The sequence below is a fragment of the Muscardinus avellanarius genome (genome assembly GCF_963383645.1).
Source record: "Muscardinus avellanarius genome assembly, chromosome: 7".
NCBI lineage: Eukaryota > Metazoa > Chordata > Mammalia > Rodentia > Gliridae > Muscardinus > Muscardinus avellanarius.
The window spans coordinates 20,384,971-20,402,192 of NC_137793.1; the positions used below are offsets into that span (position 1 = coordinate 20,384,971).

The 17,222-nt window shown below is 42.9% G+C and overlaps 1 protein-coding gene across 2 annotated transcripts in view; it reads left to right on the forward strand.

The window, feature by feature from the left end:
* Positions 1-1,289: 1,289 nt before the first annotated feature.
* RARS1 (arginyl-tRNA synthetase 1) overlaps positions 1,290-17,222 on the forward strand; it is a gene marked incomplete at both ends in the record, with an annotated part of 31,853 nt that continues 15,920 nt past the window's right edge. For both annotated transcript variants that reach the window (XM_080698879.1, XM_080698878.1), the window contains 8 exons: positions 1,290-1,334; positions 4,075-4,209; positions 8,734-8,922; positions 10,680-10,788; positions 11,670-11,770; positions 12,201-12,322; positions 13,507-13,627; positions 15,952-16,081. In XM_080698879.1, the coding sequence (XP_080555005.1) occupies positions 1,290-1,334; positions 4,075-4,209; positions 8,734-8,922; positions 10,680-10,788; positions 11,670-11,770; positions 12,201-12,322; positions 13,507-13,627; positions 15,952-16,081 (952 nt within the window). The remainder of the gene's footprint in view (positions 1,335-4,074; positions 4,210-8,733; positions 8,923-10,679; positions 10,789-11,669; positions 11,771-12,200; positions 12,323-13,506; positions 13,628-15,951; positions 16,082-17,222) is intronic.

Here is a 17,222-nt window from a genome sequence, read left to right on the forward strand (position 1 = left end):
GAAAGATACTGAATGAAATCACACCCTTCTATGGGGAATCTACAAAGTCAAACTCAGAAGCAGAGGGTAGCATGGAGGTTGTCATGGGCCGAGGTGGGGAAATGAAGCTGTTGGTCAAAGGGTATGGAGTTTTAGTTGGACAGATGAATAATCTGGAGATCTGATGTACAGCATGGTGATTTGATTGACTGATTGATTGATTGATTGGGATGGATTCTTGATCCATTGTCCAAGCTTGTCTCAAACTTCTTGGGTCAAGTGATCCTGCTTCAGCCTCCCTAATAGGACTACAGGCATATGCCACCACACCTGGCTTTAGATGGTGACTATAAAAACTACTGTATTATAATATTGAAGTTCCCTGAGAGCGGATTTTAAATGTTCTCAACACACACAATAACTATGTGAGGCGATGGGTGTGTAAAGTAGTTTTGCTAATTGAACAGTGTATACATGTTTCAAAATCTCATGTCATTAATATATATCATTAAAATATACAATTTGTGGTTGTCTATTACATTGGAACCAAGCTCAGAAAATAGATAAGTATATTTAACATGTTTTTGCTCAAATGACATCTACTCAAAGAGGCTTTTCTGACTAAAGCCGCTCCACTCATTGCTTTCCTGGCAATGAATACTGAGATTGTTACTTTTTATTTTCTCCTCTCCACTCTGAATGTAGCCTCCATGAGATCAAGGACCTTGTCTGCCTAGTTTTCTCTCTATCCCCAGAGCCTAGAATATTGTGTACAATAAATTAACAAATGGATGGATTAGTGGAGCACACCTGTAATCCCAATACTTGTTTGGCTGAAGCAGGGGAACTGCAGACTCAGGACCAGCGCTTGGCAACTTGGTGAGACTCTCACCAGCCAAAAGCTGACTCTAGCACGGCCAAAAAAAAAAAAAATTATTTTTTTGCTCAGAGGTAGAACACCCTTGGGTTCAATCCCCAGTACCACAGACACACGCACTAAATAAGTAAACAAATTAATTAATTCGTTAGTTAATTAAAAATAGGCCCCTCTTCCAAGTCGGCCTAAGCACAGATCACTAGTTGTGGTTTCGTTCCCTTCTCCCCATCACCCTAAGCCCTGCTGGTCCAGCCCCGGGCACAGCCTTTCCGCTGGGTTCTGCTCGCAGTACCATCTTGGCGTCGCCAGGGGGCAGCAGAGACGGCGGCTCGGGAAACGCCTGGCGTCCACGGAGACGGAAGAGGCTTCCGCTTCCGGGAATGACCAGCTCTTCCGCTTCCGGCCACTCGTCCAGCGAACCGCTGTCGGGAGGATGGACGGACTAGTGGCTCAGTGCTCCGCGCGGCTGCTGCAGCAGGTCTGTTCCCGGCGGGGCGGGAGGCAGGGCCGTGTGCTGCCGGTGCAGCTGGGGCTGGCGAGGCGGGAGCGGCGACGTCCTGCGCCGCTGCGCAGCCACGTGCTGCTCCAAGGCTGCTTCTGCGAGTGCCCGGGAGGTCAGGGGAGGAGAAGGAAAACCAGGGCTCGCCGGCTGGCTGCCCTCCAGCGAGGCCGAGAGCCCCGCAGCCCCAGCGCCTGGAATCAGTGCATGCTCACTGTGGCTCTTGTTCTTTGGGTTGCAGGGTTTGTTTGGGGTTTTTTCCGGGTACTGGGGATGGAATCCAGGGGCATTCTACCTCCGAGCTCCGCCCCCTGCCCTGTTTTTTATTCTTTACTTTGAAACAGGGTCTCACTGAATTGCAAAGGGCCTCGCTAAGTAGCTGGGGCTGTCCGGGAGCTGCGATCCTCCTGTCTCAGCCTCTCTAGTACTGGGATTATAAGCGTGCACCACCACGCCCGGCTGGTTGCAGTTTGCCCTTGGTAAATACTCTAAATTCTCAGGTGGTGACCGTCCCCATGGGTTTGGAAGCGTTATTTAAATCAGGAAAGTTTTTTTTTTTTTTTTTCCCTGAATTGAGCAGTCTCCTCGTGTGCAGCTGAGCCTCTGGTCTCTGCGATACTCAGCTCAAGGATGCCTAATAGCTCAATGAGTGGGTCATGATCACGCAAACGGGGCTTTGCTCTCCGTCTTCAACATTCGTGGGGGGAACAACTTGTGAAAGCGAAGTCGGGACCTTTTCACTATCTTTTATGATCGGGTAGGGAGGAATGATAGGAAATGTATTACCGGACTCTGTTCTTTTATGGGAACTGCGTTGTACCAAACCAGCGGGCACAAGGTACAAGCTGGTTGAGTCAGTGGACAAGCGTTTTGCTCCTTAGAGCCATATGTTTGCCGCTGTGGGGAGATATTTTATCAGAAACCTCACCTGGTTGTGATAAGAGTTATAGTTTACGAAAAGATTTTAGCATAGGGCCCGGAATGTGCTCATTTGTGGCAGTTTGTTCTTGGTATATTCTGCAGTTTCGGGTGGGAAATCTCCTCCTTGGGTATGGAAGCTTTAAGGTGGAAACGCTTTACTTTCTGAATTGATCAGTCTCCAGTGTAATGGCGCCTGGTGCTTTTTGTAGGAATCTGACCCCGCCCATCCAGCCTCCTGCTATTAGACACCCTGTGTTCTGTTAGAGCTGGGGACAGGTTAGGAAGGATGGATAATAAGATCGTGTGTGTTGGGTCCTTCTTCTCAGCTGTGCCTCCATTCTCTGATATTGAGCAAAAGGACGCCTAGTAAGCTCAGTGAGCGGTTCCTTATCAAGCAGGGATTTGCTCTGGTCTTCAGCATTCCTGGGGAAAAGAGTTGTGAAAGCGAAAGCTTTTCATTCTTTTTATAATGGGGCGGGGAGGAGTGATAGGAAAGTGAATTCCCGGATCCCGGCCACTTATAGGAACTGTGTTAGTAAGTCAGCAGGCACAGAGGGCAAGCTGGTCACGGTTATAAGAGCTCTGAAGGTAGTTTCTGAGAAGTATTTAGCCCAGTGCCTGGAACACAGTGCATGCTCATTTGCGGCAGCTTTTCTTTTGGATGCAGTTTTCTCTTGGTAAATATTTCGAAGTTTCAGGTGAGAAATCTCCCCCTGGGTTTGGAGGCTTTATTTAGGTTGGAAGCTTTATTTTTTTCTGAATTGACATGTCCTTAGTTTTTGGTGTTAATGTACAAAGCCCGGTCTAAGATCTGGAAATAGAAAGAAGTGGGGAAAATGTTTTTTGTTCCAGAAAGGACAGACAGTAGGTAGATTCCTGAGTTCTTTTGACTCTGATGAAAGGTGTCCTCTGGGTTTTTGTTTATGTTGCTTGAGATCGAATCCAGGGTGACACACACACTGGACACCACTGAGCCACACTCATAGCCCTGGTGTTTATATTTAAAAGAGTATCTACTTTCTGAATAGGTAGGATTACAAGCATGGGCCACCTCAACCTGTATATTCTAATATATATATATATATATATATATATATATTTTTTTTTTTTTTGGTGGTACTAGGGGTGGAATTCAGAGACTTTCTACCTCCAGGCTATACTCCCAGACCTATCTTATATTATTTGGAAACAGGGTCTCACTAAGTTGCTGAGAGCCTCACTAAGTAGCTGAGGTTGGCTTTGAACCTGCGCGATCCTCCTGTCTCAGCCTCCCAAGCGCCGCGGGGATTACAAGCGTGCACCACCACGCCCGGCTTGTATTCTGTTATATTTTTAATACTCTTATTCCTCTCTCCCAATACACCCCACACCTAATTTTATGTTATCAAGGACAATGTGCTAGCCGAGCATGGTGGCACATGCCTGCAACCCCAGTCCTTGAGAGGCTGAGACAGGAGGATCACAGGTTTAAGGCCAACTTCAGCAACTTAGCAAGGACAAAAGGCTGTTTCAAAACAAAATAATTTTAAAAAAAAATCTTTTTGGTTAAGGGTGTAGCTCAGAGGTAAAACACTCCTGGGTTAAATCCCCAGTAGCACCAAAAACAAAAAAAGAAAAGAATATACTAATGTAAGCAACAGTCTCATAAGAGGGGGGGGGGATCACAACTTGTTCAAGAGAAAAATCCATTCTCATCATCTTGGCTATGTCTTGGTTGGGGGGGGAATGAGGAAGGAGATTTATGGCTCAGTTTACCGTATTGTGGGCACCGTCAGTCATACCGCCTTTCCTTTCATAGGAAAAGGAGATTAAGTCTCTAACTGCTGAAATTGACCGGTTGAAAAACTGTGGCTATTTAGAAGCTTCACCAAATTTGGATCAGTTGCGGGAAGAAAATTTAAAGTTGAAGTATCGACTGAACATTCTTCAGAAGGTGAGTGCTCTGTCTGTTTAACCTTTGTCACTAGAGATCCTAACAGTGTCACCTATGGAGTTTGGAAAAAGGATACGGACCTTGGCCTTTTCTCTGCAGTAGACGAGTTAGCACTGAGTGAATTGGTTGGTGCTTAAAATGGAAAAGTTTGATTTTTGTCCTATCCTTCCAGAACCTTTTGAATGTTTCATCACATTAAATGGCTTAAAGGTAGATTTAAGGTGCCTGGCGTGGTGGCTCACACTTATAATCCCAGCACTTGAGAGGCTGAGACGGGAAGATCGCAGGTCCACAGCCAGCCTCAGCAAGTTAGCGAGGCCCTCCCCAGCTTAGTGAGATCCTGTCTCAAAATAAAAAACAAAATAAGGCAGGAGGTGTAGCTCAGCGGTAGAATGCCCCTAGGTTCAATCCCCAGTACCGAAAAGGGGGAAAAAAAAAAAAAATTTTGAGTAGGGTGGAGACATTTCTTTTTATTTTTTTATTTTATTCTGGTTTGGGGATGAATCCCAAGGGCATTTGACCTCAGAGCTACACCCCCTGCCCTATTTTTTATTCTTTTATTTTGTTGTTTATTTATTTGTTTGTTTATTTATTTATTCTTTTGGTGGTACTGGGGTTCCTGGAAGCCCTTCTCCCTTCAGGCTACACTCCCAGACCTATTTTATATTTTTATTTGGAAACAGGGTCTCCTAAGCCAGCACGTGTGGCTGGCTTCGAACCTGCGCGATCCTCCTATCTCCCCGTCTCCCAAGCACTGGGATTACAAGCGTGTGTGCCACCACGCCCGGCTTTATTTTTTTATTTTGAAACAGGGTCTCACTAAGTTGCAGAGGGCCTCACTAAGTAGCTGAGGCTGTCTGCGAACCACGATCCTCCAGTCTCAGCCTCCCGAATGCTTGGATTATAAGCGTGCGCCACCACACCCAGCTCTGGTGGAGACATTTCTTTCAACAGCTTATGCCCATTTTTTAAAAAATCATTTCCATTACCATGAAGTGTTTAAAACTACACTCACACACTTTCCCTGGCCTGAGTTGTTACTTTAAATTTTTATTCGTGTCTTATATTTTACAGCATAAGTGAGTTTTTATTTACTTAATATTTCAAAGCATTCTCTTCCATTCAGCTTGTGCTCTGTTGACTTACGGCCTCATGATCTAACAGTGGTCATCAGTTCTATCCCCCAAAATGAGCTGGCTTCAGTTTTCTGGCCTGCCTTTCAGGTTTGCTAATGACACATTTCCATGAATGACCTCATTCCCATAATTGTTCTTCGTGCATATTAGTTCCAGGCGTGCTGTGCAGACTTCACATCTCCTCCCAAAGAGACTCTGTCTACTCAGCTTAGACTCTGACCTCCATACTCACTTGATCTCTTATTGCCTCTCTGTGATCTGCTTTGCTTAAAATAGATTTGTGTCTCATCACTCATTCCGTTTTTATGGTGTCTCACCCTCTAAACCTCACCTTTCTGGTTATGTCATTTGTTCTGCATTTATTTATCCTGAATTCTCAGTTATTTTTATTTAGGTTTTTTTTTTGGGGGGGGGGTTGTTTTGTGGTACTGGGGATTGAACCTAGAGGCATTCTACCTCCAAGCTACACCCCCAGGCCTGTTTTTTTAATTCTTTATTTTGGAACAGGGTTTCACCAAGTTGCAGAGGGCCTCACTAAGTAGCTGAGGTTGGTCATGAACCTGCAGTCTTCCTGTCTTAGCCTTCCAAGTACTGGGATTACAGGCGTGCACCTCCACTCCCGGCCGGAGGCATTACTAAATGCCTATTACGTGCTAAAGGCAATCCCCAGCACCAAAAAACAAAAGTGCTAAATTTATTATAGTCCAATATATGTATGGTGCATTAATCAGGTACAGTAAATTTTGTGTATGAGAACTTTGTGTATATACATTTTTAAAATGCATACATACCAATGCACTTGTCTTTAAAAAAAAAAACTGAAAATCAGCCAGGCATGATGGCACATGCTTATAATTCCAGTATTTGGGAGACTTAGACAGGAGGACCGCAGGTTCGAAGCCAGCCTCTGCTACTTAGTGAGGCCCTCCACAACTTAGTGAGACCCTGTTTCAAAGTAAAGAATAAAAAAATAGGGCTGGAGATGTAGCTTGGAGGTAGAATGCCCCCAGTACCACAAAAAAGGTGTGTCTTCCATGAATAAATTACAACATGGGGGAGTCTATTAATAACTGGAATCTTCAAATTAGGGTCTTTAGTGAGTGTCTAGGTTATTATTCTCACTGCCATAATCCAAAACAACTAACCACACAATTTAAAGATTTGTTTGATCACAGATTTTTTTTGAGGTTTCAGAGTTCAGGCCATGTGAGGCCAGGTCTGTGAAACTCATGGTGTGGTGAGAGTATGCACATGGGTGAGCTCGGGAAGGGGAGGACCTTGTATAATCCCAAGGCCACACCCCCAGAGACCCCTCCTTGGCAACCAAGCCAGGCTTCCAGTATTGCTGCCTTGTTTTGGTGAGGGCAGGAGGACATTCCACATTACAGTGAGTTTAAGAATGTAATTTATCTCATAGGGTAGAGATGGATGATGAGAATAGAATTTGGACACTTTATTCTAGTACATTTGAGTTTGAATGCTGACTTAACCAAATATGTTTCATTATCTTTGGCAATTTACTTAACCTCTAATCCACATAAAAAATTGAGTAAAATCAATTTTGTTGTGTAACTAGAGTAAGTTAATGCATATAAATAAAGAACTTAGCTCAGATATTGATATCACACTGACTTAAATATTAGCTTTTTTTATTGCAGTGCTGGGTATTGAACCCGTTGCACATGCTAGACAGGCATCTTACCACTGAGCCATATTCTCAGCCCTTTTATTATTTTTATTTTTAGAGACAGGGTCTTGCTACATTGCCTAGGCAGGCCTCAAACTTGTGATCCTCCTGCCTCAGCTTACTTAGTAACTGAGACCACACCTCTATATTGTTCTGAGCTAATCACTTTTTTTAATTTTTGTAGTGTTGGCAATAGAATCCAGGGATGCTATGCCCCCTGCCTTTGTTCCATTTTGAGACAGGGTCTTGCTGAGTTGCCCAGGCTCGTCTTGAACTTGCAATCCTCCTGCCTCAGTCTTCCTAGTAGCTGAGATTACAGGTGTGTACTACCACACCTGGCTGTATGCTATCTTTTTTTGTGTGTGGTCCTGGGGTTTGAACCCAGGGGCCTCTACCTCCGGGCTACACCTCTGACCTATTTTATATTTTATTTTGAAACAGGGTCTCACTAAGTTGCCGAGAGCCTCACGAAATAGCTGAGGTTGGCTTCAAACCTGTGTAATCCTCCTGTCTCAGCCTCCCAAGCGCTGGGATTATAAGCATGTGCCACCACGCCTGCTTGTGTGCTATCTTAAATTAATATATTCTACTTAAAAGAAACTCACTAATAGGAGGTAGAAATAGGCCATTATTTATACCAAGACAAACTACCCATTTTTCTGGTATATTGATATTACTTACTTTGTTTCTTGTCTTTGCATGACTTAAAGAGGTAAACTTTTGTGTGTGTGGTGCTGGGGATTGAACCTAGGGGCATTCTACTTCTTTTTTTGTTTTGTTTTGTTTTTGCAGGTCTGGGAATGGAACCCAGGGGCATTTGACCTCTGAGCTACACCCCCTGCCTTAATTTTTCTTCTTTATTTTAAAACAGGGTCTCACTAAGATGCGGAGGGCCTCACTAAGTAGCTGAGGCTGTCTGCAAACCGCAGTCCTCTGGTCTCAGCCTCCCGAATGCTGGGATTACAAGCGTGCGCCACCACACCCAGCAACATTCTACTTCTGAGCTACACCTCCAGCTGTTTTGTTTTGAAAACAGGGTCTCCCTCACGTTGTTGATAGTCTCTCTATGTTGCTGAGGCTGTCCTTGAACCTGCGGTCCTCCTGTCTCAGCTTCTCGAGTACTGGGATTATGGGCATGCACTGCCACATCCAGCATCACCATCAACGTTTTGATGAAGAAAATGTCTTACTGTTTCCTTGCCTTATTTATTTATTTATTTTTCCTATTTGGTCCATTGAGTTTTCACTTCTAGTGTGTGGTGTGAAGTGATTTAGGGCTGACTTTATACTTTTATTTTCTCTGAGCTTAGGAAATGCTGAGAGCAAGATTCAGTCAACCTTTTTTCTTTTCCCCGGGTCGCAGGGGTGCGGGGCACGGCACTGCAGATGGACCGCAGGACCTCACGCGTGCTAGGCCAGTGCTCTGCCGCTGACCTGTGCCCGGCTCCACCTCCTTCCTAATTTCTGTTCTGACGAGTAACTCTAGAAAGTAAGACCTCAGAATTCCACATGAAATTTCTAGCTGCCTTATGATGGACTTGGCCTTTGCCATGTCTCAGCACATCTCAGAGAGGAGACACTGCATTATGAGTGCAGAAGTAAAAAAGGGTTTCTCAAGGCATCTGAAGGTTTCTCAGAGTATTTAGGAAAGTCTTGTATGATAGTATACTTTTTTGACTCGTTTCCTTTCTTTTCTTACAGAGTCTTCAAGCAGAAAGGAGCAAACCAACTAAAAATATGATTAACATCAATAGCCGCCTACAAGACCTCTTCGGTTGTGCCATTAAGGCGGCGTATCCGGACCTGGAAAATCCTCCTCTTATAGTAACGCCAAGTCAGCAGCCCAAGTTTGGAGACTATCAGTGTAATAGTGCTATGGGTATTTCTCAGGTGATATGTTATTGGGACTCACTGTGGGTGACTTGATTCTCTTAGGTTATCATTGTCATTATTCCTGTTTACATAAATGATAGCAAATTGTAGTGAAAATGCCCTTAGTGAAAAGGGCATTTACCACACTTTGAAAAAAGGAGTATATGTGAGAAATAAGATGTTAGCAAAGTAGCATCCCGTTAAACATTTGGTGCAGCTGTGATGTCTTTGCATCAGGCTTTTGTGTTTCATTTTCAGTGATAGGACTCTCCTCCCCAACGTGTGTGTGTGTGTGTGTGTGTGTGTGTTTGTGTGTTGTTTTGTTTTTTGGTTATTGTTATTTTGTACTACAGGTTGAACCAAGGAGCATTTGACTCCTTATTTATTTATTTATTTATTTATTTATTTATTTATTTTCGGTACTGGGGGTGGAACCTCCAAGCTACACCCCCAGCCCTTTTTTTTTTTTTTTTTTTTTTTTCTGGGTCTAGAGGTGGAATCCAGCATCGTTTGACCTCTGAGCTATACCCCCACCCTGTTTTTTATTCTTTAATTGAAGCAGGGTCTCACTGAGTTGCAGAGGGCCTCACTAAGTAGTACCTGAGGCTGTCCTTGAACCACAATCCTCCTGTCTCAGCTTCCCGAATGCTGGGATCACAAGCGTGCGCCGCCACGCCTGGCTTCCCTTTTTTATTTTAAGACAGGGTTTTGCTAAGTCCCCCTGGCTGGCCTCAGACTTGTAGTCCTCCTGCTTTAGCCTCCCGAGCAGCTAGGATTATAAATATATGACATTGCCCAGTTGAGTTCCCTGTCCAAATAGCAACATATGATACGGCTGTGGTTGACTGTACCTGTCCTTAGTCTTTTTGTTTTCCTTTCTTTGTTGACTAGACTAGGTTTGCTGTAGCAAGTTCAGACCTTTTTCTGTAAGAGTGCTATTTATTACTCAGGGGTGAATATTGCATACTTTCATGACTTGGGAATGTATGTGTGCTAGAATCAAACTTCATAACAGTAGACTTTGTTAACATAACAATAGTCTTAAAAAAATTCAGGTATCTGTGCAACTCGTTTTGAAATGGCAATCATGTGGTTTTGCCAGTTTGCTATTCCTCTTGGCACTCGTTTTATTTATTTATTTATTTATTTATTTTTTTATTTACTTATTTATTTATATATATTTGGCAGGTCTGGGGATGGAACCTAGGGGAATTCAACCTCCAAGCTACACTCCCAGCCCTATTTTTTTTTTTTTTTTTTTTTTTTTTTTTGGGTCTGGGGATGGAATCCAGGGTTATTTGACCTCTGAGCTATACCTCCACCCTATTTTTTATTCTTTATTTGAAACAGGGTCTCACTGAGTTGCAGAGGGCCTAAGTAGTAGCTGAGGCTGTCCTTGAGCCAGGATCCTCCTGTCTCAGCCTCCCAAATGCTGGGATTACAAGCACGCGCCACCACGCCCAGCTCCTAATTTTTTATTCTTTATTTTGAAACAGGGTCTCACTAAGTTGCAGAGGGCCTCACTAAGTAGCTGAGGCTGTTTGCGAACTGCTGTGCTCTGGTTTCAGCCTCCCGAATGCCGGGATTACAAGTGTGTGCCACCACGCCTGACTGGCACTCTTTCTAATATGTCTGTTTACAAAGTGATAAGACGTCTCTGCTTCTGCAGTTTGATTAGTCTTTTGCAAAGTACATCTCATGATTTTCCCAGTGTGCATTTACAAGTAACTTGCTGAAACCTATTGTATAACAAATCACTTTGTATTGTGTTATAGATGCTGAAAGCCAAGGAACAGAAAGTTAATCCAAGAGAGATTGCTGAAAACATTACCAAACACCTGCCCAAAAATGAATGCATTGAAAAAGTGGAAATTGCTGGTCCTGGTATGATAGAGTATTATCCTTCTTAATAGCTGTATTGATGCGTAGTCCTTTTCAGAATTTAAAAAACAAGAAAAAAGGGGGGCTAAGATTTACATAGAGTCTGGGAGTGTAGCTTTGTGGTAGAATACTCCCTAGCATGCCTGAGGCCGTGGGTTCAATCCCTCGCACCTAAATTTTTTTTGTTTGTTTGTTTGTTTTGGTGGTACTGGGGTTCCTGGAAGCTATTCTACCTCCGGGCTATACTCCCAGACCTATTTTATATTTTTATTTAGAAACAGGTTCTCCTAAGTCAGTGCGTGCGGCTGGCTTCGAACCTGCACAATCCTCCTGTCTCTGCCTCCCAAGCGTGGGGATTACAAGCGTGTGCCACCACGCCCAGCCACCTAAAAATTTAAAAAATAAAAACAAATTTTAAAAAACCCACTTCTATACTAAACAAGATGGTCAGAACACCTGGGATTATAACTTGGATACTGAGGCTGTTGTCTGGACATAGCTACTACGTAACTGCCCCGTATTGGAGAGGTTACTTTGCCTTCCTGTTATTCAGTGTTTTATCAGCAATAAGAATAGAGATAATGGCTGGTCTATGACAAAAGAACCCTTGTTTTCTGTTAAGAAATCATCTGAACAAATCTGTCGAAAGGTGGAGGGTCTCTGAATTAAGTAGGAAGCTTTCAGGAGAGTGGGGAAGTTTTGAAATAGATACCAAGACAAGAGGTTGGAAGATAGCTTAAGTAAAGGCTGTAAGTGACATTGGAATCAAGTTTTGCAAGAGCCAGATGGGCTTTCTGGAGCCGGCATGCGTGAACTTGAGAAAGTCCTCGGGAGCAAGCAATCATTCGAAATGGGAAACTATTTATTTTTCTACTGTCCATTAGGTTTCATTAATGTTCACTTAAGAAAGGATTTTGTATCGGAACAGTTGACAAATCTTCTCGTGAATGGAGTTCAACTGCCTGCCCTTGGAGAAAATAAAAAGGTATATGTAGGATCTTCTACTGACATACTCATTTCTTAGAAATTCATGAAAATTGCCTTTACTGAGAATTATTTTCACTTTTTATATTGAGACTTATTTGTGTTTGAGATTGTGGACATAATTATGAAGTAGCATTTCTGATGTGTCTTATATTTTTTACTTAATTCTACAAGGGTTAAAGTACCTAACTGGTCCTTATGCAGGCATCGCTAAAATAGTAGTTTGGATAAATGAATTTGATTCAATCTCAGTGTGTGTACAAATGTACAAGCGGGTCCATCAGAAAGCATAGCAGAGTTGAATTATAACCCAAGCTAATAATTGAAGCCTGAGTTTACTATTAAATTTGTTAGCAGCATAAAATGCTTATACCCATTTTTAAAATCTCTTCCTTTTTTCTTTTGTTTTTGTTGTTTTTGGTCTGCCGCAGGTTGTAGTTGACTTTTCCTCTCCCAACATAGCTAAAGAGATGCATGTAGGTCACCTCAGGTCAACTATCATAGGAGAGAGTATGTGCCGCCTCTTTGAGTTTGCAGGATATGAAGTGCTAAGGTACATGCCCTTGCCTCTGCTTGGAGGCTTACTTCCTCCCTCCCTTCCTTCCTTTCCTTTTCTTACTTTCTTATCGCAGTGTTGGGGATCAAGCCCAAAGCCTCACACATGCTAGGCAAGCAGTCCTCCCACTGAGCTCTATCCTTAGCCTTGAAATTTCTATGGAGAATCAGCTTTATAATCACCCATTGAGCTTTGTAAATATGCCCTGGGCTTCTCCTTTCAGCTGTTTTTACTTTCTTATTCTCTCAGCCTCTCAGGAAGCAGAACTAAGGAGTAAACTCCTCAATTCTTTCTGCAGGTATTTCTTGAGTTCCTCCTGTATACCAGGGGTTTATATTATAATAGTGAAAGGGATATGCAAGAAATAGATTGTTGGCTTCTTACACCAGTACTTGGGGTTTTATTCTAAGTATAGCAGGAATCCAGTAGAAAGTTTTAACTAGTGGAACAGTATGCTCTAATTGAAAGTCACTTTGGCCAGTGTGACGAAGCTACGCAGATAAGTGACCTCCTGGTAAGGGAGCAGGCTCTTGTCATAATACTAGTGAGAGGTAAACTTGTGGTTTGGGGTAGATAAAAGCAGATGGTGAAGAATTTCTGTCTGTCGACATTTAGGAACCACTGGTCTAACTCACACTAAAATCATTGGTTGAAATTTAAATTTTGCTGGGTATGATGGTACACACTTGTAATCTCAGTACTTGGAGGCTGAGACAGGAGAATCACAGGTTCACGGCCAGCCTCAGCTACTTAGTGAGGCCCTCCACAAATTAGTGCAACCCTGTTTTACAATTAAAAAACTAGGGCTGGTGATGTAACTCGAAGGTAGAATGCCTCTGGGTTCAATTCCTAATACCGCCCCCCCAAAAAATACTTTTTATAAAGTTTTTATAAAATTATAGGAATAACCAACATTAAGCTGTCATTTTTATGGTTGGCTACACTATAAACATGGTAGTCCATTGTTAAGAATTTATTTATTCAGCAAATTCTCATTGCCTGTTACATGCGCCTCTGTTAGTGGGTTTACAGAGCCGGAAGGAGCAGGCAGGCTTTGCCTCTTAGAGTGTTTGTAGTCTAGTTGAGGAAGTTACCAAGCGAATAGTTACGCATAGGAAATGGATGGCCTCTCAAACATCTTGATCATGTTGTAATTACTTAATGTTCTCTGATTGTCCTAGGTTGAACCATGTAGGAGACTGGGGAACCCAGTTCGGCATGCTGATTGCTCATCTACAAGATAAATTTCCAGATTATCTGACAGTTTCACCTCCTATTGGGGATCTTCAGGCCTTCTATAAGGTTCGACAGCATTTATTATATATGTGCCTACCACTCATCATGATTACCGTTTTCCTTAGTAAGTTCAAAATGGTACTAGAAACTACTATGGAGCCAAATGGCCTTAAGGAAAGGTGGTGAACTTGTGAGGCTCTGGTTTGGTTAGTACATACGTAGCCGTCTCTTGACCTAAATTACTTAGCAAGCATGTAAACTTGCTTGCATACACTGGCCTCGCCCCAATGTTGCTGTGTCACGTGGTTGAAAATGAAAGCTGTTCACTGAGGTCACCTGTTTGAAAACCTGCATTCCTTTTCATTCCTGGATCCACTGCCTTTGGTTGTGTTCTTAGAAGCAGCCACCCTCGGGTGCTGTACACTTGGGTTTTGTTTTGCAGTACTAGAGATTGAAACCAGGGGCACTTTTTGCTTAGCCACATCTCCAGCCATTTTTACATTTTTCTTTATTCTGACACAGACTCTTGCTAATTGCCAGGGCTGCCCTCCAACTTGGAATCCTCCTGCCTCACCCTCCTAGTTAGGGGATTATAAGCATGTGCCGGTGTTCCCAGCCACTGTACTTGGTTTTGTACATGGAAACAGTGGGATCTTTTACATTTGGTTGTGTGCATGTCTTCTTTGCTTTGTTATTGGTATTAAATAATACCATATAGGTTAAAAGTGGAATTACAGCCCAGTGTGCTAGCGATGCCTGTAATCCTAGGAACTTAGGAGGCTGAAGCAGGAGGATCACAGGTTCCAGGCCAGCTTGTGAAACTCAGTAAGACCATGTCTCAGGGTTAAAAATTAAAAGGGTTGGGGTAGTGTGTCCCTGGTTTCCACCTCAGTACCACCACCAACACCAAAAAAAAAAAAAAAAAAAATTACAGCACATTGCCTAATGTCCAGTGAATTTGGTTTTATTTTCTGGAACTGGGGATTGAATCTTGGGGCACTTTACCAGTGAGCTTCATCCCTATCCTTTTTTATTTTTTTATCTTGAGACAGGATCTCACTAAGTTGCCTAAGCTAGCTTTGAATTTGTGATCCTCCTGCCTCAGCCTCCTGAGTCACTGGGATTCACTGTGACTCTGGAGTGTGTAAACATAAAAGTATTCATGTGAAGGAGGTTCTTGTGAATTGGGAAAGTGGAAGAAAGAAAGAGTATTGTAATAGATATATAGAGAGATATGTATAGTTTTCTTTTTTAAATAGTACTAGGGATTGAACCCAGGGACATTCTACCTCGGAGCTAGACCTCCAGCTCTTTTATTTTTATTTATTATTTTTTTGGTGGTACTGGGGTTCCTGGAAACCCTTCTACCTCCGGGCTATACTCCCAGACCTATTTTTTATACTTTTTTATTTGGAAACAGGGACTCTTAAGCCAGCAAAGCTGGCTTCGAACCCACGCGATCCTCCTGTCTCTGCCTCCCAAGCACGGGGATTACAAGCTTGTGTCACCACGCCCAGAATATTTTTTATTCTTTATTTTGAAATAGGTTTCACTAAGTTGTGGAAGGCTTCACTAAGTAGCTGAGGCTGGCCGTGAACTTAAGATCTTCCTGTCTTAGCCTCCCAAATGTTGGGATTACAAGCATGCAGCACCACATCCAGTTGTAATAGTTAGATATTTTAAAAGAATATTCTTTTTTTTTTTTTTTTTTTTTTTTTTGGTGGTACTGGGGTTCCTGGAAGCCCTTCTACCTCTGGGCTATACTCCCAGACCTATTTTATTTTTGGATACAGGGTTCCTTAAGCCAGCGCGATTCTCTGTCTCCGCCTCCCAAGCGCGGGGATTACAAGCGTTCGCCACCACGCCCGGCGGAATATAAAATATAATTTTAAAAGAAATAATTAGGGCTCTTCAGTATTTTCATCTGTAACAACATTCTTTTTTTCTTTTTTCTTTTTTTTTTTTTTTTTTTGTGGTACTGAGGTTCCTGGAAACCCTTCTATCTCCGGGCTACACTCCCAGACACCTATTTTTTATAGTTTTATTTGGAAACAGGGTCTCTTAAGCCAGCGAGGCTTGCTTCAAACCTGCGTGATCCTTCTGTCTTCACCTCCCAAGCGGGAGGATTACAAGCCTGCACCACCACTCCCGGCAGCATTCTTCCTTTTGCTGGGGTGGAGTGGGTATCAAGCCGGAGGCTTAGTGCTAGGCAAGCACCTGAGATCAGAGCTACCTCCTCAGACCCTGTGACCCCACAACTGAGTTGAAGAAGAGCACTCATTCTAGTGTTTAAACTTTCACTTTCTAAGTAAAAGTGTGTCTTTAGAAATCAATACATTGCTTACGTGGAAATAAACAACTGGAACTTACAAACTTTAATTAAAACACAGGAATCGAAGAAGAGATTTGATGCTGAGGAGGAATTTAAGAAGCGAGCGTACCAATGTGTCGTTTTGCTCCAGAGTAAAAGTCCAGAAATTATAAAAGCTTGGAAGCTTATATGTGATGTCTCCCGCCAAGGTGAATTTCCGGGCTTCATTCTGTCACTAGCGTTTAGTTTCATCATATCTTTATCAGGAAACTTTTTTATTTTTGTGGTACTAGGGACAGAACCCGGGGGCATTCTACCTCCGAGTGACACCCCCCAGCCCTATTTTTTATTCTTTATTTTGAAACAGGGTCTCACTGAGTTGCAAAGGGCCTCACTAAGTAGCTGGGACTGTCCTCAAACCACAATCCTCCTGTCTCAGCCTCCGAATGCTGAGATTACAAGTCTGCATCACCACACCCAGCTTATTCAGGATGGATTTTTTTCTGGATGGTGCTGGGGGTGGAACCCAGGGGCTTTCTACCTCCGGGCTGTACTCCCAGACCTATTTTATATTTTATTTGGAAACAGGGCCTCACTAAGTTGCTGAGAGCCTCACTAAGTAGCTGAGGCTGGCTTTGAACCTACGCAATCCTCCTATCTCAGCCTCCCAAGCGTGGGGATTGCAAGCGTGCGCCACCGCGACCGGCTTTCAGGATGGATTTTGAATGGCACTTTAAACTATTGAGTATGTACAAATAGAGTTTTTCTTAAATATCTTTCTGAAACAAACAAGAAAAAGAACATGACACGCAAGTACAAAATTTTTCTTGGAAATTAGAGAACATTTGAAAATCAAGTTTAACTGTAGATGTAGTTGAGTGGTGGAGAGGTTACCTAAGCACATACAATGCCTGTTTCATCCCCCAAAACCTCATTGGAATAGTAAGTGGATAAAGTAGCTCATATATCTATTAGAAAGAAGGATAATAAAGACTGCTTTGTAGCCTTGGCTAGCAAATTGTTTGCAGTGCTGCAGTAGCTAATGCTGCGTCTCTGTTGCATGGCTGGAAGACAGATAAGTGGTACAGATTAGAAGTACAAGAAAATTAAGTAATTGGTTTTTAATGCCGAAAAGGTTTTCCTCGTTCTCATTTATATTTTTTTAAAAATGAATTTTTAGGGCCATGCACAATGTTGTATGCCTGTAATCCCCGTGACTTGGGAGGCTGAGGCAAGAGGATTTCAAGTTCAAAGCCAGCCTCAGCAACTTAACAAGACCCTGAAAGCCGGGGTGGGAATTGGGAAAGGCCGAGTGAGTGCTGTGTGCAGGGATGCCTCTCCCATCTTGTG